This window comes from Sinocyclocheilus anshuiensis, unplaced genomic scaffold, assembly GCF_001515605.1.
Source record: "Sinocyclocheilus anshuiensis isolate Anshui unplaced genomic scaffold, SAMN03320099.WGS_v1.1 scaffold447, whole genome shotgun sequence".
NCBI lineage: Eukaryota > Metazoa > Chordata > Actinopteri > Cypriniformes > Cyprinidae > Sinocyclocheilus > Sinocyclocheilus anshuiensis.
In genome coordinates, this window is record NW_015552615.1 from 1,711,614 (window position 1) to 1,738,568 (window position 26,955).

General features: G+C 36.6%; 2 protein-coding genes across 7 annotated transcripts in view; both read right to left on the minus strand.

Annotated features, from left to right (window-relative positions):
• The window catches only part of LOC107666116 (synaptotagmin-2-like), a 48,832-nt gene extending 37,272 nt beyond the window's left edge, over positions 1–11,560 (minus strand). For 2 of the 6 annotated variants that reach the window (XM_016457274.1, XM_016457268.1), the window contains exons 1-2: positions 9,654–9,673; positions 9,400–9,612 (exon numbers count right to left, since the gene is read on the minus strand). The gene's annotated coding sequence lies outside the window, so the exon portion shown is untranslated. Of the gene's footprint in view, positions 1–9,399; positions 9,613–9,653; positions 9,674–9,699; positions 9,877–11,375 lie in introns of those variants that run through there. The other 4 variants (XM_016457270.1, XM_016457271.1, XM_016457272.1 and 1 more) reach the window with 4 other exon arrangements.
• Positions 11,561–21,434: 9,874 nt separating this feature from the next.
• LOC107665996 (myosin-binding protein H-like) overlaps positions 21,435–26,955 on the minus strand; it is a 17,287-nt gene continuing 11,766 nt past the window's right edge. Inside the window, exons 10-13 of the mRNA XM_016457087.1 lie at positions 25,383–25,569; positions 24,173–24,227; positions 22,649–22,689; positions 21,435–21,737 (exon numbers count right to left, since the gene is read on the minus strand). Of these exons, the coding sequence (XP_016312573.1) occupies positions 24,196–24,227; positions 25,383–25,569 (219 nt within the window). The 3' untranslated portion in view covers positions 21,435–21,737; positions 22,649–22,689; positions 24,173–24,195. The remainder of the gene's footprint in view (positions 21,738–22,648; positions 22,690–24,172; positions 24,228–25,382; positions 25,570–26,955) is intronic.

Below are 26,955 nucleotides of genomic sequence, written 5' to 3' on the forward strand. Positions count from 1 at the left end.
ACCAGAATTTTAATTTTACTATGGTAAAATAAATATTCAAACCACGTGTGTTACAACTAACACCCCCCCCGTTACTTTGTGCATGGCACTCCCCTATATTATGTCACACTTCACACTTCTCTAGTAAGTTTCGTCTGTGTGTGTGAAGAAAGTGGCGCAAATCCGTGAATTAATGTTCCGAAGTGAGATAAACTTCAACGGAATAAAGTTGAATGGAATTGAATTGAATTAAAGTTTAATAAACTTCAACTTTACTGTTCAGTGCACTGATGTCAGACTCATTTTGGATAATAAAGTTTATTGTTAAATGTCCTGCCTCCATTACGTATCTCTGTCACGTCATTATAAGTGTTTGATCACCACATCATTGATCACTGCAAAAAATGTGTTTATGTATATATATTCTGTTTATTTATATACTGTATTCTATATATACGTAGTACCAGTCAAAAGTTTGGACACACGAATGGGAAAGTGTCCAAACATTTGACTGGTATTGTACTATAATAAATAAATACTATAAATAAATATTACTAAAATAATACTTCATCTCATTAGATCAAATATATTCTAACCTGATGGCTGTAACGCCCCTGTGGACGGTTTGTTGTGGTTTCTTCCCTTTGTGTTGGTTTAGCCCGTCTAATCATTAGTTAACCTCGTCGTCCTGCCTGCCTCCACACACCCGATTCCGTGACAATGGCCAATGCTCAGTTGTCAAAGGGTATACAATAATAATAATAATTATTATTATTATATTTACTACTACTAATAATAATAATAATAATAATAATATTTAATGAGTCATTATTAAAGCACCGCAAAAGTACAACATTATTAACAATGTAATCTCCACACAAAGTATTTTAAATATCTGTATCGCTCACACTAAAATGCTTTTTAACTATGACTGTATTTATTCGATCATCTACAACGTGACGTGACAGACGCTTCTGATTAGCGACCCCAAGGGGTCCTAATGTGGCCGTTTGAGTGGCACACACAAAGTAATAAGACAATCTCCGGCACACATGCATTTGAACAACTGTACACAAAGAGAGAAACACAGAGGCCCACACTTTTTATTTCTCTCACAGGCACCAAAAATAGTTCGGTTGGCTAGTGGAGTTCAGAAAGGTGGGCGACAGATAAAGCTAAAATCTAGGTCAGTGTGAGCAAGTACCCCAGAAAATGTCCGACCCACTGAGAAACAAGCACATTGACTAATCACCTGGCATTTGTGCTCTCTATCTTTAGCAGCAAATAAACCTGCAGTGCTTCATTTACAAATCTACTTCATTTGTAGCTCGACAGGATGTTGCTTCTAAGAAAGTTTTCTGACAAAGTGCATTGCTATATGGTTGCTAAGGTATTCTGGGTGGCTGCTAGTCACTGTAAAATGTATTGTAATTTTAACAGCAAAAAATTAACAGTAAAAATGCTACAGTAAAAAACTGCTAATTGCTTAATGGTAAATTCCCTTACTCTATGGTGAAAACAAATGAATGAATCTAATGGGACGTTTCATGTAATGTTACAGTAAAATATTTTTAAATGTACAGTTTTAGTCATCTTATAATTAACAATGAAAAACCGACATTCCCAGAATTCTGGGTTCATTGCATTATTTTAGTGTCAAGTATGTTACCACAACGGTGTTTTGTATTTGCATGCATGACATGTTACTGAAACAGATTTTAGTACTAGTAGGTTAGTATTTTAACATTAAGCCTATATCAGTTAATGAAATATATAGTTGTTGTTTTTTTACCATGAGTTTAAGTTCAATCTGTAAAGTCAAAAAATGTTGCTACCGTATTTTTTACAAAACAACCACAGCTGCCAGTATTTTATGGTAAATTTATTTTCTTTTCTTTTTTTCACAGTATAATTGCTTCCAGGTCAAAATCAAGTGCTGCACCCTCAAGTCTCTATGATATTCTGCTTTCTAGACATAGCTTGGATCCCTCATATCATGTAGGTATGTGGGATTATTCCACCCATTTTATGCCCAATCAATTCGTTTTGAAATCAAAGTGGTTTAGATGAAAGAATTAAATCTCACTGCTAGACAGCAACAATTGAGATATTAAAAAACTCTCTTTTGTGATTTCTCTAAACAACAGATTTTCCTTTCACAAGCATGACCATATAAAGGAAAACTACAACTTCTATGTCATCCACTGAAGGACGCACTGCTATTATTGGTCCCTAATGACAGAGCACCAGGAGGGGGCAGCAGAGCAGTATAATTGGTCTATTACAGCACCAGAATATATGAACTCCTTCTCTCAAGCACCTTGTTTTATCAGCCTGTGGTTCTAGCTGGTAATTTGATCATGCAGCAGTACAGATCATCGATCATTCATTAATGAGCCAACATAAAAGCGGACGCCGAATCGAAGCGCAGTGCTAAACCTGTCTGCAGCAGACGCCACTTTGCATGTAGGTTGTTGAAAATATTTTCGATTGTGAATCCAACTTGCAAATCGTGAAAATTAAATGCAGGAACTACAAACAACACACACTTTAACAAATGTATGCTTATGCAATTATACGTACTATTTAATATCATAATCATTTGCGATGAAAAATGCATAAAGCGGCGGTAGGAAATGAGAATAACAAAGTGTTTTTAATTAAGTGCAACATATTGTTCATCCCAGGACAAGACTCTCACTTATCATGCAAAGAGTTCTGGCTTCACATCTTACGTGAGCTTAATTACGTTAGTTAACTGAAGTTTTTCCATTAGAGGTTCAACCAGCGCATTGAGGAGTTCGGTGTGACGTGCATAAACAATATAACTCATCTATCAGAGACGTTCAGGGGTCTCTGGGGACTGCATTGAATAGCCGCACTTGTATTGATCAGCTTGTGCTGGGATCAGAACTGTTTGGTTGCTCTGTAAAAGGGCGTTTACATTGGCTGCCTTCACAATTCAGTACAAAATCATGAATATTTTGAACATAACGTTTACATGAAAGTGATTGGTTTGATCTGCATGTTCCAAACAGTGTTGTTATTGTTAAAGGAACCAAAGTTCACCCAAAAATGACAATTTCCTGAAAACTGACTCACCCTCACCCTCATCCAAGATGTAGATAAGTTTATTTCTTATCCGAACAGATTTGGAGAAATGTAGCATCACTTGCTCAGCAATGGATGCTCTGCAGTGAATGGGTGCCGTCAGAATGAGAGTCCAAACAGCTAATAAAAACATCACAATAATCCACAAGTAAACCACACCACTCCAGTCATCAATGAACATCTTGTAAAGCCAAAAGCTGCGTGTTTGTAAGAGACAAATCCATCAAGATGCTTTAACTTTAAATCGTTCTTTCTGGTCAAAATACAAGTTCATAATCCATAATAACGTTTCCCTACAGTGAAAAAGGATCATTATGTTTTTATCAGCTGTTTGAACTCTGTTTTGGAATGCTAAATTTCTCCAAATCTGTTCAATTAAGGAACAATCTCATCTACATTTTGGACGGCCTAAGAGTGAGCACATTTTCAGCAAATTTTCATTTTTTTGTATAAGTTTAAGCACTAAAATTACTAGAACTGAAAAAAAAATTTAAGCTAAATAGAAACATTTAAATATTTGATAACATTAAAAAACAACTAATACATTTAATAATATTTAAAAAACAAAAACGAATAAAAATGACAAAAGCACATAAAACACTGAAATGAAAACAAAACTGAAAATATAAAATTAAAAGCTAATTCAAAATATTCAAAAATACTATAATAGTAATACCAAAATAATACTACTAATAATAAAATACTAAAAAAAAAAACACTGGTCCCAAACATACATCAGTCTTCTGACATGCATAATATGGCAATCAGTAAGGTAAGGTAGGTTATATCAAAGTACCATGGTATTACTCTCTGATACCATCACTGTACCACAGTACAGCTACAGTGCTTGTTTGTAAGGGATAAACGCACACACAAACTGTGTAATTCAGCGGTATACACTTCAACTCCGTTTGTCTTTGTCAGAATTGGCAGTGGAGTGTAGAAGAGCTTTCTGAGCAATACTCGTGTGTGTGTGTGTGTGTGTGTGTGTGTGTGTCTCACACTGCACCAGTAGCTGTGCGCCGTGCAGCAGTCTGCATGTGTTAGCCTGAGGCGCTGTGGCCCACAGTCATCCACCCAGCCATTTGTTAGCATTCACGCCTTGTTTTACAGCACCGCTGCTTCACCTGACGGGTTATTGCTGCAAGATTATGTTATTGCAAATACAATATGTGAAGTTTTATAAGAATGCATACATAATTTGCCTCATGCACGAACACACAAAAGACAGTATTCCCAAATTAGCATAAAGCCAATGCCACCAGTGCCTAAAGTTATTTCCATCATAACAGATTTTACTTTTGACTACAAAAAACCACAAACGCAGAAAGGTCAATGCCTATCCATCAGTTTGACTGACAACCCTGCAATGATATCATTAAGAAGAGACAACTTTTAGCCAAAACAGAGCTATCTTACAGATTCTTCACTAAGTCCCGCCTTTAAAATGTAACTGACCAATCCTGTCGTCCACCAGGTTATCCAACAAAATGTTACTCTTTTCCAATGAAAGTCAGCACAAGTTCTGTGTGTTTAAATAGCTTTAAATTGCATTTGAAAGAAATCACCAAAGAAAACGGTAAAAAGTTGTGTATTTTTTTTACATTTTTAAAATGTACATTTTATTGTTTATTTTTATAAAAGTTCATTTTTGCATACACTATGTTATCACACTTTCAAATGAGGCTTTTCTGTTTTCCATTCTGATTCAGTCTATTTTACTGTGTAATTCAACAGTTTCTGTCAAGACAAATGGTTTCACTTCACAGACCATGTAGAAATAATATCTATTCGAGTTTTACCACTTTTTGTACACATTTTACTGAAAATCACACTGTTCACAGTTCATTCCAGTTCCATAACGCTTATCTGTGCGAGCAATGGTAACCAAAGGGGCGGAGCTTAGCAAAGGGTCAATATCATAGAACTGTAAAATTGCTTTCTTGTTCTCTAACACTCCCACACACACACCTTCCTCATCTGATTTAGTCAGCATGCTGTAACATCTCGCAGCCTGAGGGCACTGAATCTACCAGCCCAGCACTTTGGCTGTCCTCACTAAATATTATGTTATAGAGCTGTCACGAACACGTCAAACTCGGTTGCTGCTCTATCATCAGTTCTGAGTAATCTGATGGACAGGGGGAGATCGCTGCTTAAATGCGACCTTTCGTGTGTGGAGTTCACACACGAAATCAGTGAATCTTGTGAATGAATCACTGTTGTTCACTTTCATGCAGTGACATTATCCCTATATTTCACGCATTATCCCAATTTTTAAATGTGTGAAAATTATTATTGAATTACATGCTTAAAAAATGCTTAACATTGCTAAAACACTTCTAGAGTCTCTTAGTAAATCTGTAACATGTACATTTTTAAAAAGGACAATACAACTTGTTTCGGTCATGATTTCGGTCATGATGGAATGATTCTGTGTTTTAGAATGAATTTTTAAGCAAATGATTCAATGATTCATAATAGACAGAAAGTGTCCCTGAATGAATCTCAAAAGAGTCGACTCACTGGAATGAATCAAATCCCCACCACTAATTTGCTGGCTGTATTCAGGCTTTCACTAAACACTGCAGTGACAATTACATCCATTAGTATATCAAACAAACCCAAACCTCAGAGCTTCCCTCTTGTTATTGTGAATGAACATATGTAGTGGCCAAAACAGCTGGCGTGACTGAGCTCTTGAATTGTATTTCTGCATTTTCCATATTAAGCACTCAGAGTTTACAAAGCCATTACATGAGGAGTGATTGTGACAGCGAAGATGCTGTTAAATCAAAGCTGTGTCGGTGCAAAAAAGAGAAGGTACGGATGGATAGGTAAAAAGAGAGAGAGAACATGATACTACCACACCTTTACTACGCAGTTTGAAATGCAGATGTATGAAAACCGGAAGTGATAAAAAAAAAGAAAACGTGTTTAGAAAGGCTTTTAAAGCTTGGTCAAATATGACCAATTTAGCCAGCTTGCTTATGGTTCCTTCAGTGCAGCATCACTGATGACAGATCAATTGTTTCATTAATATTGAACCTGGCAAATGTACAGTCTGAGAATCACTGCCTTATGGCAAACATATTACGTGGCCATTTTGATTGTATGTAGTGTTTCACCAATTTTAAAGGCTAGTCTCAATATCTAGAGAACAGGGTGGGAATCAAATAAAATAAAATAAACACTTACTCTAGGATGGGCAATGGAAAATAAAAATAATCAAATTAAATTAAATACAACAAAGATAATGATTATCACCCATTTTACACAATATTTACTCAAAATGCACAAAACAAAAACCACCAAAAAAGTAAATTATTCATTGTTTGAGGATGCTATCTTTCTATTTTGAAACTAACACAAGGGGAAACCACAACAGGCGATGCCCATAATCTCAAATAAATCATCTGACACTCAATATATCAGCCTGTCACTATGTTTAATCATTCTCAGAAGTGTATGGTTACACACATATAGCTAACTGTACTGTTTATATCTTGACTATGCAACCTGCTGACCCTGCTGCAATAATGCTATCCTGTTGTGGCTTTTATGAAAGTAATGATATCAGCTTATTACGAAAGAAAACAACACATTTAAAGCGTGCCGACGTTCATTTCAACCATGCTGATTAGAAGAACCACAGGGAGACCCTTACGCTTTATGTGAACGCATCCCAATTTCAGCAAGACACGATTACAGCAGGCAAAGACCATTCAATTTCATGAACCATCAAGCAGATATCCACTTTTAAAAACGTACAGCACTCTAGAGACTGAGAGATATAGATAGAAAAATAAGAGGTTCGGGTATGTCACTAATACTCCAATAGGGATATGCCGGTATCAAATTTTCATGTTGCGATTAATTGCTAATGCTTTTATCACGGTATACGGTATTATCACGATATTAGAATTTAGTTTAAACAAAAAGTGCTGTCATAATACAGTATAAAAGGTTTAATAACTTTTTTCTTATAACAAAAATAACTGAACATTTAAATGCAATAAAGCAATACAGAAAAATGTATAAAGTTAAAAGTTTTACACAGATTAAAGTGCAAAAGAACTATAAAGACCAATAGGTATCACTTTACAATAAGACCTCATTAGTTAACCTTAGTTAATGCATTAACATTCACAATGAGCAATAGCTACATTTGCTACAGAAGTTATTAATCTTTGTTAAAAAAATACAAGTCTTAGTTCATGTTAGCTCATTAAATAACACAGTTGCAACTTTCGATTTTAACAACGTGTTATTAAATATTGGAATACCTAAGATTAATGAATGTTCAGAAGAATTTTTCATTGGCAGTTTATGTTAACTAATGTTAACTAATGAAGCCCTAATGTAAAGTGTGACCGAACAATAAAGAATCAAAACACTTTCAAACAATATCTAGGGCATGTTGTAGTCCAGATTAAAATGTAAAAAAAGTTTGAAAATAAATAGCCTATTAAGTCTAAATATTTAAGTATTTGGCGCTGTGATGAACATCATAGCAAATACACAAATCTGAATAGCTGTTTAAATAATTTAAACACGATTCAGAAACAGAAAGTAGAGCAGCTGCTTTGTTTACAGGGTTTACGGGGTAACGGCTGCATTTACATGAATTACTATTATTATTATTATTTCTGCAGTTTAGCGCCATCTGCTGTCAGAGAGTGAAAGTGCGCTTTCATCCAGAGCATCTCTCACATGTTCCGCCATGTGCTTATCGTCCGCGCTTGTTTACATCAGAGTGCCGTACAGCGGTGTTGTGCATTTTGACCAATTGATGGGAAAAGTATTCTTAAAATGCATTCAAAATTCGGAATAATTCGTAATATATAATTATTCACGGTATTCAGAAGTGCCCACGATAACAATATCGTGCATATTCATTACCGTGATATATCGCATTACCGAATACCAGAACAAGTCTATACTCCAAATAAGAAAAATCAGTAAATACTAGAGCATAAACCAAAAGCAACGTCCCCAGGCTCATGACGAGCGAGATGTTCTTTATAATAGCGGTGCATTAGGAGTCCTGTTGAGTTATGAGTCCTGATACTGCGTAATTATTACCCAAGTCCTATCCATTACTGTAAAACAAAAAAAAGGGACAATGTTCTTCTTCAAACATTACCGGCCCCTGTACAGCAGCAAGGGAGCGTGATTTATTACAGGAAGGGGAAACGGTTTCACTCCACTGAACAGCCTCCACACATAACCCTCAAACGTGTGTGTGTGTGTGTGTGAATGTGTCCAATGCGGCGATGCCTCCTCTGTCTCACCTCTGCTTTGAGTAGAGCGAGGTCTACTCTGAATCTAAACGAGTGCCGTTATTATGTGGCGCTCTCAAGGACTGACCCGAAGCACTTAGCCGAAGCATTGCGGCCCAGGGCACCTCCCAGTCATCTATCTATCTATCTGTCTGCATTTGTCTTTCTCCAGCGCTATTCACCTGGTCACCACTGCAATCAATGAGATTACCTCTTAAATTGCCTTTTCCTGTTATCGGCCCTGCTGGGATGTCTTTGAGAAGTGCAGGTACACACAAGAATGAACACAACACACAACGCTCGACTTTTGCAACTGACCTCAGCGCAGTTCATTTCACATGCATAATAAAATGTTAAATGAGAACAACAAGACGGTGCAGTTCACTTCCCCTAAACATCAAGGTAATCAGGTTTATAACATCCTTCGCCAGCAGACAGGACAAGTAAATCTGCGCCTGTTGTCAGCGGAACAGCTTGATCAGCAAAAAGATGGCACGATCAGCAGCCGCACGGCCAGTAACGAGCTCTCCGCTGGACGCCAACCCTAAATAGTCTGCAAAACAGCTTATACTATCAACTCAAACAATTATAGAGAACGCTGTAGTGTTTCAATGCACATAAACCATTCAAAAAAACTTGGCATAACATTAAAAAAGTGCACAAACAGCTGCAGTTGTGTTTTATGATCATGCATACTCAATCTACAAAGCCAGCAGTGACGTGTCAGACCGCATCTCTGAGTTATCAAGAGATGCATATTGTGTGTACAAATTATGAGACTCTCAAGTTCTATTCTACGCACATCGGCTACTATTATGTAATGTGATACTGCAGCACTAGGACGCTACGCTCAGAAAGTTCCACTCGCTGACAAAGGTCTTCCTCTCTCTCCTCTCTGCCATCCTCTCCCTGATTTTTTATTATAATGACTGAAAGACTATATTTAGACTCCTGTCTAAGCATTAAAATGATAATCTGCATTGTATAAAAGGCATGCTTTATCATAAAAGGGGGATACTGTACTTACCTCTGTACCGTGTGTATCCTCACTGGAGATGTACTGCACCAAGAGGAGGGTGGTGATGCAGAAGGGGGTTGAGGAAAGAAACTTCGCAGAGCGAGCAGGGTACTTGGAAAGCTTGGGGGAGAAAAAAAGAAGTGACAACAATCAGGACTTTTGGTTTATCCTCTTCTGGTTGTGTTGGAAATATCAGACCTGTGCAAACACACACACACACCCCTGATGTCTACCTACGCACCCCCACGCTCACACATACACACACACACACACACACACACAATAGCTCGGATCGGGACAGACACACACACACACACACATTTGTAGTCTCACACCCTGCAATCGTTGCTCAGCGCCACAGCCCCTGGTGTTTCACTGCTGTGTTTCCCGGCACTGAGCTGTCATTGGTTCAATCACGGCTCAATAAAAACTACTCCCATTTCCAATTGGGTGAGGAGGGATTTTTTTTCACGGCACACTCTGAAACCCATCCCACCCCTACACTAGCTACATGTAAGGAGAACGCTGAGCTGTGAAAATCAGGCAGGTTGGAGTGAGCGGAGAAGAGGGGAGGAGAACGCGAGAAGGCGGGGCGAGAGACGCAGTAACCAATCAATGAAGCGCGAAAGATGCGGAGGACTTCAGGGGATGTGTTCTAGCCTGTTTTTATAGTCTATGGTTCTAGCGGCTGCCATAGTTGCCAAGTCCGCTTATTATACGCGATTTTGGGCTTATTTTTTTGTAAAGTTGCGTGAAAAAATCCCGGGTCGCGGTTTTTTGGATTTATTTAAAAAATATATGGTTGCTTGTTAGGGAAATCTGACAAGCAACTTCGTTTCTTTATTTATGTTCGCCGTATTCTCCAATGCATTGGTTGGCACTCTGCTCACAGTTAGCCAACCAGTGCAATAATATAAGTGCTGCAGCTTAATTTGGCAAATGTGCTTAATTTGCCTCATTGGAGAAAATCACGTTCAAAAAGAAGGCGCGTGACGCTGTAATGTGGGATGACTGTGGGATGACTTTCTTTTAGCCTCATTTTTACAATGTTTTTGTTGTATTAATTATCATGGGCTGTAATAAAAACAAGTTGTCCTTTACTAATACTAAAACGATATATCTTATACATTTGGTTCGAATAGCCTATATTTTAGTAGGCTATACATATGTGGCTATGTTACAGTTCCCCTTTGAAGCTCTTGTGTTTTTCTCCTTTTCCATCTCTCTGATCCTATTCTGGTGATTGGAGATGAGCTTTTTGTTCTCACTTTGTTGCAGTTTGCTGATTTTTGTAAAATAACATATCTGGTTTTGCTTTTCAGTTAAAAGAGTGGTTTCAGTTTAATAGGTTGCCGGTTCATTTATTGGTAATAAATAATTGATAATAAATCATATTGATGATAATCATCAAAAAAAATACTGGGCTTGTTTTTGATGCAGCGGTTGCTTATTTGTCTCGCGAGAGTTGGCAACAGTGGCTGCTGCGCTGATGAATCTGCAGCGTGATAACAAAAGACATTACATATTAAACTGTACTGAATGTTAATTAATAAAGAGAGCGTGTACCCCGAAATAATACATCTTTGTCGACTGTACTGTCCTCACGGGCTAAAACAATATAAAATACAAGGCGACCAGTGTGGACAGAAACGCGACCAAAAAAGTCCGCTTCAAGAGACTATTAACCGGTTCTTTTATAGTTCAATAAGGATAGTTACCGATATATCACTACTGACTGGCTATTCACATCACAAAATCATTCAATTTAAATGGTAAATGTATTTTTTAAAATCAATTAACAAATATTGCTAGTGAAATGCAGCAAAAACAAAATTGCTGTAAAGTTAGTATTCGATCAATCGGGATCGCAGGTTATCAAATGACAAAAACATATCGTTTGTAAACAGAACCGAAATATCATCTTATAAAAGTTAATTTACCGGATTCTTTTTATGTTCTGACATAAAAAAAAAAAAAATACTTACAGCTCCAAAAAGCACCGTCTTCATAAAGACCAGCCGTCAAAATAACCGTTGACATTTAAAAGACTGATTCCCGCGTACAGTTCATGTCATACAGAGGTGAACCTGGTAAAACAATGAGACAGTGTTTTGATAACAACAAACAACAAAGAAAATGCACTCTTTTTCGTGTGTTTAACCACGCTGAGCCCAATGTTCACAAGCGTGTTTATTTTAGAGAATCGACTCGTTTTAAGGAACCGATTCATAATTCTTCACGAATCTTCGAAACGTTTATGAATACTTCTCTTCGATTAGCGTTTCGAACCAACACGTGATCAGTGTTGCCAACTTAGCAATTTTGTTGCTAAATTTAGCAACTTTTCAGACTACCCTAGCAACTTTTTCTTCCAAAAGCACCTAGCAACAAATTTAGCTATTTTAAAACATTTATTTGGCAGTTTTAGCAACTTTTGATTCGTGACTCAAATGATAAAAAGGCACAATTTACCATTTAAATTACACAAAAAGAGGAAACCAAAGATGCCTAGCAGTACACACGTTACAGGAATTAAGTTATCTGCTATTTGCAATTGTTTAATAGTAATAATATCTGAATAATTGAATACTGTTATTTTTCATTTATGAGACACTTTGTTAGTAGCTTGTACCTGCGATTGTTGATGAGTTACACTGTTTCTTACAGTACACTGTAAGAAAAATATGCAGAAAAATGGAAAAGGTGCTAGTAATTTTCCAGGACATTATCCGTTATCCGTTGTAACCCGAAAACACAAAATACAATGCGTAATTAAAAATGCAGGTACAAAAACCTGTGGAAAAATCAATCCAGAAAATTCCTTCATATTAACACAGTAGATTGTGCATTATTTTTTTACTTTTCTTAGAGTGCAGCATACTAACTAACTACTAATAAACTGCTTTAAAGTATAAAACTTAAATTGTAATCGTTCAAAAATGTGTACGATTTTGATAATTCAATGGATTTAAAAATAGTTATTTAGGCTATATTTTAATATTATATTATGCATTTATATTGCTACGAACAAATCTAAATTAACATATATAAAATATATATATGTTTTTGCTGAGATTTGACACAATTTTGCATCGTGATTACGTAATGACGTCATCACGCAATGTCATCACAACATCATTTAGCAACTTTTAGCAACAAATCAAACTTCCTTTAGCAACTTCCCCTGAAAATTAGTTGGCAACACTGCACGTGATGGAGGCTTCGTTACTGTTACGTTACAGAAACGTTCTGAAATGGTTTGAGAGTATAGTAGTTGATTTCAAGTTGAACCCTTGAACCAGTTTATTAGCGATTTCAATTCATAAAAGTTGAGTAAAATTTAAATAATATTCTTTAAAAATAAATAAGGGCTACAAAGTGATAAAATACTACTAAAGTTAAATAGCCTACTATTTTAATTTTGTGTTCTCATTGCATTTGCACAACTTCAACCAGCAGATGTCTTCAGCATAGCAACAAGACATGCTTCTCCCACCACAAATTTTATGTGCTCTTTAGCGAAAACAGCGATTCTTTTATTGTGAACTGTACGTATTTAACCAGCAAGCCAGGAAAGGCTATTTGGTACTACTCAACACTGACAGTAACATGTCAGCTATCCAACTTACTAATCAGTAGACAATACATAAAATATAAGGATATACACTTATGGTGCTTCACTGATCACTGTTAAATCTGTAAAATATTAATTTATGAGGTTATAATTCATAACAATTCACCAAGTAATAATTTTAAATTTTTTAAAGCTTAATCCCAGAACAGAGTGTCTTAGGGTGTGTTCACACTTGTAGTTCCGTTCGTTTGGTTCATTTGGTTCATTTGGTCCAGACCAAAAAGGAAAATGATACATTTGGTCCTGGTCCGCTTAGCATTCACATTGGCATTTTTGACACTGAACCTAAAGACACCGAACCTAAAGGCATAGTGATACGTTCACAACCTGATTGGTCGGCTTGAATGACGTATATCGTGACGGAACTCACCGAACACCCCAAACAAAAGGTGTGTTGACTTAAAACGGCGCTGCAGGTGTATGATACCAAAGCATCCATTAACCGATCGGTCTGCTTAGCGCCACTTTAAGTCGAACACACCTAATGCCGTCTGCTGGACTAAGCGCGCTCAATCTTGCGTGTACATATAATTTTATTCCGCTGTATCATTTTCCTTTTTGGTCTGGACCAAATGAACCAAACGAACCAAACTACAAGTGTGAACACACCCTTGAAGATGGCAGCCTCCATTTTGCGTACTTCCGGTGGAGCCTGCGCAAACTGACCAGATGACACTGAAATGAATGACATATTTTAAAGCTCCTTGTCTGCAGTAAATATAATAACTCTTTGGCCCTGCTCTGACTCCAGCCTGCTGCGCTCCAGCAGCATGTAACTTAATGTGCTCTATGTAAATTATTAAAGACTGATGGGACGTGCTGCAGAACACTCTCCAGCAGAGCAATCCGTCCACACACTCCAGAACCTCATAATAATAGAAGCAGTTCACAGTCACCATATCTTACACTGTCAGACCGACTCACCGTCACTGTCTAATGAACTGTGCAGTGTTTCCTCCCTAAAGTAGGATACAAACTCATGTAGTTTCATTATCTAATTCTACAAGGTGCTGGTTAGCCATGCTGTATGATATTTAAACAGATCAGCCGAATGATTTTAGACCCCCACCCCCTTTAGTCTATCTCCATTTGCAGCCTGGTGCCTCAATACTAATTAAATGGGTTTGATGGAGTCCAATCCGTCAACATCTAAAATCAATGAAATAAAGTCAGGCCTTTGGCTAGAGGGGTCGAGCCGCTATGCCTGGATTCTTTCTACATGATTGCGAATTCCTTCAGATTGGAAAAACAAACTGCAAACCTGAAGTTACACAGTATGTTAGTGCAATGTTGATATCTAGAATCAACTAGAAAGAAACCAAACTAATGCTCTAGTAGATCTAAAGTTCGTTCCATTTACTGCATCGTTTTTGTTCCTTTACGTATCTGTTTTTGTCAGGTATACATAAACACATGGTGCTTTAGAAAACTGGCAATGTAATAACCTACATAGAGTCCTGTAGAGCGTCAGCTGGGTTTTATGAATGTCAAACTGGTGTAGCGGACTGGCTCTATGATTGGATTTATTATTATTGAGGCAGCAGTAGAGTCTTCCGGGCTGTGGCAGATGTCCAAGTCATCCTGTTTCTGTGCCTGCAGAGCTCTCATTTGGCAAAGTGGGATGCAGCTTTTGGCCAGCTAGCGCTATATATGTGACTGGAGAAAACTCAGGCTGCATGACAGAGCAAGAATTCCTTGGATGCATTAAGAAAATGTACAGTGCTTCCGGTGCTTAATTTAAACGTAAAAATACTGTGGAGTGCCAGAGGAAAGATGCATGCTATTACAGTTTTGTGTACTTAATTATGATGGTTTGACTAGTCTAACAACTGTTATTGTACAAACTGTGGCTAAAGGTTAAGTACTAAAATTACTAACATTAAAACTGAAATAAATAAAAATGTTTAATATATGTATTTTAAAAAACTACAACTAATAAAAATGACAAAAACATAAAATTACTAAAACTTAAGTTAAAACAAAAAATGAAAATATAAGCTGTTAAATAAAAACAAAATATAAAAAAAGAAAAAGAAAAACACACACTAAAAAACCCTTTAAAACAACTATCTGAAATGAAATGTCAGCTAATAAAATAAGCTGAACTACTATGACTGAAACTGAAGGCAAAATAGTTAAATACTAATGTAAAAAAAAAAAGACAAACGCACATAACAAAATTACTAAAACTGAAACTAAAAATAAAACAAAAATTGAAAATATAAAAGCTAATTCAAAATATTAATAAATACTATAGAAATAATACTAAAAAACTGTCTCATTTCAAAGGCTGCGCCCCCAGAGGTCACATTTGTCGGCCCCATATACATCATCGAGGATGTCTCATTTTAGAAAAGTAACCAACATAAAGTTGACTGTTATTTCTTGTGAGGCATAATTTATTGTAATTTCTTTCTTACTTTGGAATGTAATGGTAAAGACACATCCTCAGTGAAATATGCGGACAACAAATGCAACTTCCGGAGGGTGCAGCCTTCAAAATGAGAGACAAATATAAACCACCCAAATCAACTTTACAACTGCCTAGAAGCTGCCTAGCTACTTTCCAGAGCGCTCTAGCAACTGCCTAGCAATAACCACCCAGAGCACTTTATGCAACTTTTCCTTTCCAGTTCTCAGGTTAGGTCTTGACTAAGACTTTCTCTCATTACAAAACACCACTGACAGGCTGTTTATGCTAAGCATATTCTAGAAATATATGTCAGTCTGTTGTCAGCAAGCCTCAAGGAAATTTTATCGCGTTTTGTGCTCTCAAATTCAGTTGAGTGCTGTCTGTGCTTCTCTATATCATCAAATCTTATTGCAGTTGACAGAACATCCATTGAGCATCATTTGTTTGTCCAGCTGCGATGCCACAATAGTGCCGCCGCCGGAATGACAAGCACCATAAACCTGATACAATACAGCCGGCTCCATCATTCATCTCTGTGAGGAATGCTGCATATGTTATCAGATTACAGTACATCACAGCTTTGGAAACTAGATGTGTATCCTAGTTTTGCATTTGCAAGGTTGTGGATGTTAAAGATTGGAGAACTTATCATGACGTTATTGATAATTAAATAGACAAGTAATAATTTCTTAATTAGATTGAAGGGTGGTGAACATCATGTTCACTCTGCAGCACAGATTATCAACCCAAACAAATGTAGCATTTCTGTACATCACTTGCTCACCAGTGGATCCTCTGCAGTGAATGGGTGCCGTCCGAATGAGAGGCCAAACAGCACAGCTGATAAATACATCACAATCATCCACAAGTAATCCACACCACTCCAGTCCATCAATTAATGTCTTGTGAAGACAAAAGCTGCATGTGTGAAAGAAACTAATTCACCATTGAGACATATTTTACTTTAAACTGTTGCTTCCAGCTAAATTATGAATCTATAATCCATAATAACGCTTCCTCCAGTGAAAAAGTCATCTCGTCTGAATCAGGAGAGAAATATGCACAGATCAAGCAACAGTTCTGAACAAATATGTAGGTGGATTCTGATGTGAGAGGACAGCAGGAGTTGGCCTTTTTCACTGGAGGAAGTGTTATAATGGATTATGAACTTATGGTTTGAAGTTAAAAACATCTAAATTATGGATTTGTTTCCTACAGACATGCAGCTTTTGTCTTCTCAAGATGTTAATTGAGTGGTGTGCATTACTTGTGGATTATTGTGATGTTTTTAGCAGCTGTTTGGACTCTCATTCTGACGGCACCCATTCACTGCAGAGCATCCTTTGATGAGCAAGTGATGAAATGCAATTTTTCCAAATCTGTTCTGATGAAGAAACAAACTCATCCACATCTTGGATGGAATACATTTTCATTTTTGGATGAACTATGTATATGTAAATCAAGGTGCTACTGTATAGACAGACTTTTTTCTTCAGATTTGTATGCAGATTTTGGATTTTTATTTGGATTGATTCCAAATCATGCAAGGTCCAATAGCAATCCAGCAGCATTCCTTCAGGATTTCTTGACCAGATCCCTTCCTGTTTCAGATTCAGGTCCCAGTCTCTGGGCTCAAACTGGCATTTCTTCAAATTTCTGCACTCCGGTGTAGAAACGAACCATCTCAACAGACTGTGCACTGTGACCTCAAACCCAGCAGACTCATATGGCACAGGCAGCTGTGAAAATCCACAGATGAAGTCAGCTTCAGATTCAATCAAACTTCGGAGTATCTTAGGCTGAAAAGAAAGATCTAAGTTCAGTCCACACTGAATAAGTCAAGTGGTTGTGTGGGTTTAGAGGTAAAGCAAGCGCTGTGATGGATTCTGGAGGTGTTTTGAATCTAGTACAGTCTTTATGGTATTCAATGTTATTGAGTGACTGGGTCATGTTAAAGGTTGATTATCAAAATTAAATAAAAGCTTTGAGTTGAGGATGAAGACTTTTAAGGTGTTACAAAAGATTCCATTTCAAATAAATGCTGTTCTTTTGAAAGAATGCTGAATGAAACATATCACAGTTTCTAAAAAATATGAAGCAGCGCTGAAGGATCATGTGACACTGAAGACTGGAGTAATGATGTTGACAATTCAGCTCTGCATCACAGGAAAAAATTACATTTTGCAACATATTCAAATAGAAAACAGCTTTTATATTTTAGTAATATTTCACAATATTACTGCTTTGATGAGCATAAGAAACGTCTTTCAAAAACATTTTAAAAAATCTTAAATTATGCTTGCTAGTGTACCTAGAGACACACTGTGTTATTTTGTAAGGGTTTCAGATGTTTATATGGTACTTCAAGGATGTGTAGCATACTTTGGACCCAGATTTCATAAAGACATGACCTTGTTCACAATCATGATTCAAGTGGAGGACAGCCGTTTATGAATGTTTTGGACATGCAAGGTCAGCAGAGGGAGATGCTGTAATGTCCACTGACTGTCTCAAAACCTGATGAGTTGTCTATAGGCCACATTTTAAGACATTATAGGCTTGTCCTGATACAATACAAAGACTATTCCAGATTCACTTGGCCATATTTGAAGGCAGCATTGCATAGGGTGACCATACGTGCCATTTTCCCAGGACGCGTCCTGGCCAGGATTTGCCGTCAGAATGAGAGTCCAAACAGCTGATAAATACATCACAATCATCCACAAGTAATCCACACCACTCCAGTCCATCAATTAATGTCTTGTGAAGACAAAAGCTGCATGTGTGAAAGAAACTAATTCACCATTGAGACATATTTTACTTTAAACTGTTGCTTCCAGCTAAATTATGAATCTATAATCCATAATAACGCTTCCTCCAGTGAAAAAGTCATCTCGTCTGAATCAGGAGAGAAATATGCACAGATCAAGCAACAGTTCTGAACAAATATGTAGGTGGATTCTGATGTGAGAGGACAGCAGGAGTTGGCCTTTTTCACTGGAGGAAGTGTTATAATGGATTATGAACTTATGGTTTGAAGTTAAAAACATCTAAATTATGGATTTGTTTCCTACAGACATGCAGCTTTTGTCTTCTCAAGATGTTAATTGAGTGGTGTGCATTACTTGTGGATTATTGTGATGTTTTTAGCAGCTGTTTGGACTCTCATTCTGACGGCACCCATTCACTGCAGAGCATCCATTGATGAGCAAGTGATGAAATGCAATTTTTCCAAATCTGTTCTGATGAAGAAACAAACTCATCCACATCTTGGATGGAATACATTTTCATTTTTGGATGAACTATGTATATGTAAATCAAGGTGCTACTGTATAGACAGACTTTTTTCTTCAGATTTGTATGCAGATTTTGGATTTTTATTTGGATTGATTCCAAATCATGCAAGGTCCAATAGCAATCCAGCAGCATTCCTTCAGGATTTCTTGACCAGATCCCTTCCTGTTTCAGATTCAGGTCCCAGTCTCTGGGCTCAAACTGGCATTTCTTCAAATTTCTGCACTCCGGTGTAGAAACGAACCATCTCAACAGACTGTGCACTGTGACCTCAAACCCAGCAGACTCATATGGCACAGGCAGCTGTGAAAATCCACAGATGAAGTCAGCTTCAGATTCAATCAAACTTCGGAGTATCTTAGGCTGAAAAGAAAGATCTAAGTTCAGTCCACACTGAATAAGTCAAGTGGTTGTGTGGGTTTAGAGGTAAAGCAAGCGCTGTGATGGATTCTGGAGGTGTTTTGAATCTAGTACAGTCTTTATGGTATTCAATGTTATTGAGTGACTGGGTCATGTTAAAGGTTGATTATCAAAATTAAATAAAAGCTTTGAGTTGAGGATGAAGACTTTTAAGGTGTTACAAAAGATTCCATTTCAAATAAATGCTGTTCTTTTGAAAGAATGCTGAATGAAACATATCACAGTTTCTAAAAAATATGAAGCAGCGCTGAAGGATCATGTGACACTGAAGACTGGAGTAATGATGTTGACAATTCAGCTCTGCATCACAGGAAAAAATTACATTTTGCAACATATTCAAATAGAAAACAGCTTTTATATTTTAGTAATATTTCACAATATTACTGCTTTGATGAGCATAAGAAACGTCTTTCAAAAACATTTTAAAAAATCTTAAATTATGCTTGCTAGTGTACCTAGAGACACACTGTGTTATTTTGTAAGGGTTTCAGATGTTTATATGGTACTTCAAGGATGTGTAGCATACTTTGGACCCAGATTTCATAAAGACATGACCTTGTTCACAATCATGATTCAAGTGGAGGACAGCCGTTTATGAATGTTTTGGACATGCAAGGTCAGCAGAGGGAGATGCTGTAATGTCCACTGACTGTCTCAAAACCTGATGAGTTGTCTATAGGCCACATTTTAAGACATTATAGGCTTGTCCTGATACAATACAAAGACTATTCCAGATTCACTTGGCCATATTTGAAGGCAGCATTGCATAGGGTGACCATACGTGCCATTTTCCCAGGACGCGTCCTGGCCATCCTGGGAAAATGGCACGTATGGTCACCCCAGCATTGCATGCATCTTTATGAAGAAAGCAATCCCAGAATGCAGTTCTGTCTGGAAAAAAAAATAGTGGGCAAAGAAATGAGAAATTATTATTTCTCAGTATTTGGTATGCTGGCATCAGTACTTGTTATGCTTTGGTATATTACTTGCTGTGTATAGAGTATTTTGCCTTTTGTCTAGCAACAGGCTAATGCCAGACTTTATTGTGCTGTGTGTGTGTAGACAGTAGACAGCGAGGGTTTGGGAACAGAGCCAGAGTGTTTTACTACCACAGATCTGGCCTGGCCCTGGGCTTGTTTCTCTGCTCTGAGTATGCTGAGTATGTGTCTGCGCTTAAGGCTGACTATTTTGACTGCTAAATTCGGGTTAAAAACAGTAAAGGTGCTGCCATCTACTGTTTAGAAATATACACACATCTCAACAGTGCATACATGGCAAACACATTGTATTTGTAATCAGCATCTTTAAAAAAAAAACATATAAACATCCATATTGAAATACAAAAATCTTGTCTTTAAAACAAGATTGACTGAACTTCACTAGAGAAGCTTTTTATTTCCTTGAGTGACATTTTTGGTTGTCCTGTCTACCTCAATATTTTACAATGCAGAAGCAAGCTATTTTTCTGTTAATGACCGATTTATTAGCCACAGTAATGTGCAGTAAACGGTCAAACTATTTGCACTAGAAAACAATGTGTTTATGATTATGTTTTTATGTTACATTAAATTAATATAATAACAAACACTAAAACAGGTAAAAAAAACCAAAACAAACTGGAATACATTTCAAATGACCGCACCCAGTCTTACATTAATAAGAAAGGAATACTAAAGTACATTCAACTGAATCAAGGCCATTCTACAGTATGATATCCAGTGGGATTGTAAAAATGATCATATTGCTTGGGGTCAACAAGGCCTACATAAAAACCTTCAATTTTTAGGTTTTTATGCATCATTATTAAGCATAAACCCCACCAAATTAGTTTTATTTCTCATATTCCAACAGGCTTTTGCATTACTAACTTTACTTACGTGTTGGCGCAGGGTTTCATGATGCTGGCCAAACGAAATAAGCACAAGGCTTTAGGTTTCTCTGACAGGAACCCTGAGAAGTCGATAATGAACATCATGCATAGCACATAGTCCTTTCAAAGTCTTTGCATTCTCACAGACACATTTATCTTCATGCCTGTGTGTGTGTGTGTGACCTTCACTAACCCGTCTGCTCTCAGTTGAGTTTCCTCTGGTTGGGAAGGTGTCTGTACAAAGTTTGCGTCACAGAAAGAAATAATTTCCATACTAATGAATGTCACCCTATTCAGTCTTCCAAGGCTCCGCTGACAGTGTTCAGGGTCACTCGGCCTGCTGAATCCTGAACGTTCCTGTAAATGTTACATTCGGTTCGCTGACATTATGACAAATGACAAAAGTCATCACGTGGGTGAAAGGCTATCGTTTAATTGAACAAACACTCCTGTAGGTCCGGATGGGACTTGATCCGAGTTACATCACTGGACTCAGTCAGGGACGAGTATGTGTGGCGATACACAGACAAGAATGGATACATGTCACAGGCAGCTGCTCATGTCAATGGCCATATAATAAATATATGTGCTTTTTCATAATTCTGAGGCCAAGCATTCAATTATGAAAAAAGAGGAAAATGTCTATTTTTATATATATTTTTATTTCATATGTACATGTTTTTTTTTTCTCATCAGCAAAAGACGTCTTCACAATCCTACAAAAGTGAAAGAAAGAGTAAAATTAGTAATAAAAAAAGTACATATGGCATATCAGTTGAACTGCATATTAATGCACCAAGTTGCTTTATCGTTAATGAAAACTTAAATAAAATACATAAAAAACTATTTTAGCTAGTTGCCAAGGTAACATTTCTGTTTAAACTACTAAAATAACTAAAACTAAATAATACAAAATAAAACTTCACAAATAATATATAGGCATATTTAAAAAAAATAACAATGACAAAAAATGAAAACTGTAAAACTGAAGTGAAACTATACTAATAAAATCTAATTAAACATATTAACAAAAACTGTAATAGTATATTAATGATTCTAAACACTGCTTTAAGCCATTAAAATGCTTAATGAACACGTTACTTTTATAATGATTAATAATACAATTAACTATTTACACCCTTAACCACTGTAAAATGGGAGGAAAAAAAATATATAGACAAAAATGACCAAACAAATAAATAAAACTAAACTGACACCAGAAGCTATAAAAATAAAATCTAATTAAAATATCAGTAATACTAAAATAACACTGCTTTAAACCATTAAAATGGTTAAAAAACTGTTCCTTGGCAGAATATGTGTTTATTCTTCTTATTATTAATAATGAAATTAACTATTTATTAAATTCACCATTTTAAAATGGGAGAAAAATATAAAATAATTATAAATGATAAAAAATAAAGACACTACAGACACTACACATTTGTTCTACAAATGTGTAAAAAAAATTTGAATTAATTCTTTTACCAACAAACAGGATCTCAACTTTCTGCATTAATATAGGATTCAACTGATACTAGGTTGTTGCATGCATGCTTTGTAATAGCTTTGAAGTGGCTTATCAGAGCTGATGTTGGAGCTGGAACATTCTGGAATGAGTTCTCACCTTTTGAGAGGGATCCCACATTTTCTGTGCCTTATTTGGGACTAGAGCGCATGCAGAGAGGAAGAACAAGGAACAGGTGTCAGTCGGCCTGAAATAGTTCTAACAATCCAAGCAACATGTTTTACTGTTTTCTGTGGTGAGATCTAGCAGTAGATGTCTGAGGACTCATCAGGGTCTAACGGTGCACAGTCAGGTGGATGTAATTTAGTCTCTCTGCTGGTACACGTATAGAGTCATAACGAGGTTAATTTATGGGGAATTGCCACTCGGACACTTCCAGCAGCAGGGGCCGTAATCTCCAAGTTTAGTGTCCCCCATGTAAGGCCAGGCTCAGAGGGGAAGACAGATGTCTTGTCAAGACCCAAATAGATAGAGAACCAAATCTCTTTTTGGCAATCCAAAGCTCCTTTTCCAAAGCAAAAACTCAAAACTGTTCTTTTGTGTTACATTTTTTGTGACAAACATGATAAACATGTGATAAACATTTACATTTAGTCATTTAGCAGATGCTTTTATCCAAAGCGACTTACAAATGAGGACAATAGAAGCAATCAAAACTAACAAAGAGCAACAATATGTAAGTGCAAATGACAAGTCTCGGTTAGCCTAACACAGTACACGTAGCAAGGTATGATTTAGAGGTGTAGAAAAGTGCAGAGAAAATATACTCAAGTTAAAGTATTGGTATTTTGTTAATTAAGTATAATGTTTTGTTAAATATAATTTTATTATTATTATGTTTTTTGTACCAAAGTACCAAAGTCTACATTTGTGTCAAAAATAAAAAATAAAATAATAAACATTCAACATACAATTTAAACATCTTATTGTACAAAATCAACTATATGAAATTTTCCATTTATATATTTGATTGAAAAATAAAAACAAAGAGGGTATTGTTAAATATTTACTAATGCCAAAAACATATTTCAGTGAGAAAAAAAAGTTTTCAAGCAAGGTTAGGGCCTTTGTAGGCACTTTGTGAAATATATCATTTTTGCTTTGGAAATGCATAAGGGTTCAAGTCTCACCAAGGCTGTATTTAATTGCTTAAAAAATACAGTAAAATCAGTAATATTATGAAATATTATTATAACCGTTTTCTTTTGTAATCTATTTTAAAATGTAATTTATTTCTGTGATGCAAAGCTGAATTTTCAGCATCATTACTCCAGTCCTCAGTGTCACATGATCCTTCAGAAATCATTCTAATATGTTGATGTGCTGCTCAAGAAACATTTCTGATAATTACTGGTTCATAAAAATATGTGATGTATTTCAGGATTCAGAATTTAAAAGAACAGCATTTAATTGAAATTGAAATGTTTGTAACATCATAAATGTCTTTGTCACTTGCAATCAATTTAATGCATCCTTACTGAATAAAAGTTTTCTTAAAAAAAAAATCCTTTCTGACCACAAACAGCAGTGTTTTGAACAGCAGTGTCATTCTTAAGCACAGCAATGAAGTCAAATGACTCTGGAGCTTTACACTCCTGAACACATCTAAAAATAGAGACTGACCTGTATGAATGTGGGTGTTGAGCTTATTTCTTATCAGCATCAGCAATCACAGGCTCTGTCGGGAACGAAAGCAAGAATGCAGTTCAGTCCACTGGCTTTCAAAACATTACGTGTGGGATAAATGTCCGTAAAGTTATCACCCGTATAAACACGCATGTTAACCATCCAGCGACACTCCAGTTTTATCTCAGACATGTGCGAACTCTTGTTCTGTCTGACATGCTCATCTTCTCGGGTTTTCAAAAGGCTGTAAATCATTTTACAATAACAATAAATCTGTCCAACCCAGTGAAGACACATGTGGAGTGATAACTTGACAAACATAAGAACAGGTCCCGGACTGGGTTAGGCATTTGTATTAACATAGCTTAGGTTGGATTACACTGATATTACATGTCAATGATATTGATAAGGCGGCATGGGAATGATTGCAATCCGTTTCTAACACACCGAAGATCATCTGACTATCATTACAGTATCATCTGATAGACCTAGACATCTATTTAACATATTTACCTTAAGCTACTTGCCTTTCAATGCTAAATATAAACTCCATGTCTGGAATCATTTGTTTTTATCATGAAAGTGTTTTATATCATTCCATGAATCAACATGATTTGATTTTCTCTTTAACATTCAGAGCTTCTTTTCAGCACCAGCAAAATGTTCTTGATTTGGTTCATGAATGTATCAGTCAAACACGTCTGCATGATGTTGAATCACTCTAAATGTGGCCTTGACTAAATCTACCGAGCTGATTTAAATGTACATTCTCAGTTTTTTGCACATAACCCAATATAATATGCAATCCTTTTGGATATTTAAATGGACCGTAATTCAATTCAGTCGTTTTAGACCAATGAAATGCCACAACTTTTCCAGTCATTCATGATTACGTGCAGAAAATGATTTCACAGCCACTGCACTTCCATGAAATATTATGGAGCTGAGCATAATTAGATAATGCGTTTAGTCTCTATAGACATTTTCATGACTTTTCTGGGCTTTGAAATCACAGTCAGACGATTTCAATGGCCATGAAAAAAGAAAAACTCACTAAGGACAGAAAACCCTGTTTTAGTTGGTTCATAATGCTGTCAGTCAAGACTGAGACTACTCATCATGACTGGAAATCCTTTTTTGCATGTTCCAAAGTATATCACTGGCACCTTAAAAACACACTTGTGTTAGGTCTTTGACAGTCACTTACGTTTAACCTCCAGTTTGCAGGTAACCAAGGCCTCTCCGTGCGCGTTCCTGGCCCTGCAGGTGTAGACGCCACCGTCAAAGTTGCTGGGCTTGCGGATCTCTAGGGAGCAGATGCCCTGGTTGTTGATTTGCCTGAACTTGGGGTCGTCACCAATAATCATCTGATTCTTCATCCACTCGATCTTGGGCTGCAAAGAAGTCAGAAAACAATAAAAATGTGACATTTGCAGTCTATAATTGGTAAAAAGATGGACAAAGACAATTTCACAATTGTTTTTTTTTTTTCACACAACGGCCAATGTCACACTCTTTATTGGAAGTGATGGTTCTTTTGATTATTAAAATATTCTTCACAATAAGAAAGAATGTTGTTTTAAGAACTGTTCACTGAAAGGTTCTTGAGGGAACCAAAGATGGTTCTTCTACTATGGCATCACTGCACAAAAAAAACACACACAAAAAAAAACGCTTTTGGAACATTTTCACATTTTTTATGAGTGGAAGAGAAATGAGAACAATTTTGTTTTGGTGGCTTAGGCTAATATGTAAATATTTCATATATGTACTGATAATAAAAACTAGGCATCCCAGATAAACCGCTAATAGTAGCTACTCTTTCCAAAAGTTACACAACAATATAAGGCTACGTTCACACTGTCAGTTTTTGGGATTGACAACCGCATTTTCTTTACAGGTGTGAGTCTCGAAATGTCCCGTTCACACAGCAGCTTACAGTTCTGTTCAGAATACTGTCTGTATGAACGTGCAATGGGAGTCAAGCCCGTATTCCTTACTAGTAACCATAGCGACAGTGACCAAAGTAAAATCAAAGATGGTGACGTGCATAAAACTGAAAGTCTTATCACTCTCTGACACGACAAGAGTCCAATCGAGTCGCGAGTTCATCTGTCAAATCTTCATTAACAGACAGCAGCTTTTATATTTGGGTGGAGAGCGGAGCATTTGAATCACGCGCAGAACACAAAACTGATGGGAGCGGCTCCAGTGGAAAACTGATGGGATCTAAAACGTTCAGATGACACGCAGCTCATTTCGTCACTGTAAGTTACACACATGGAAACACGTAACACACAGTAGACGCACGTTTGTGCGGCAGAGTAGAGGTCTAGTCCCGCTCCCGCAAGGTTCTATTCCGCACCCACCCGCTCCCGCTATATATTCACTCTTTGTTCACCCGCTGTCCGCTTAGAATAATTTTCTTCCCGACCCGACCGTTCCCGCTAAATTTAGATCTCGTTTCCAGAATCTCACGTTTAAATTGCCGCTACTGAAAGAGAGATAGGCTGACAAATAAAAGTGTAGTCTGCACAAAATTGTATGTATTGTCAAGAGTCTTGAATTGATCGACTTTGACTTGAATTTATATGAATTATCTTAAGACACAAAATTTGTTTAATATTTTATGCAACACAGTAGGAAAAAAAGTGTCAGAGAAATTAAAAATGTTGTACAAAAATTGTATTTCTTATTTTTATTCGTCTTGTCAGGATACAATTCGTTTAACATTGACAACACAATAGGGAAAAAGTGTCGCAGAGAGAAAAAAAAATAAA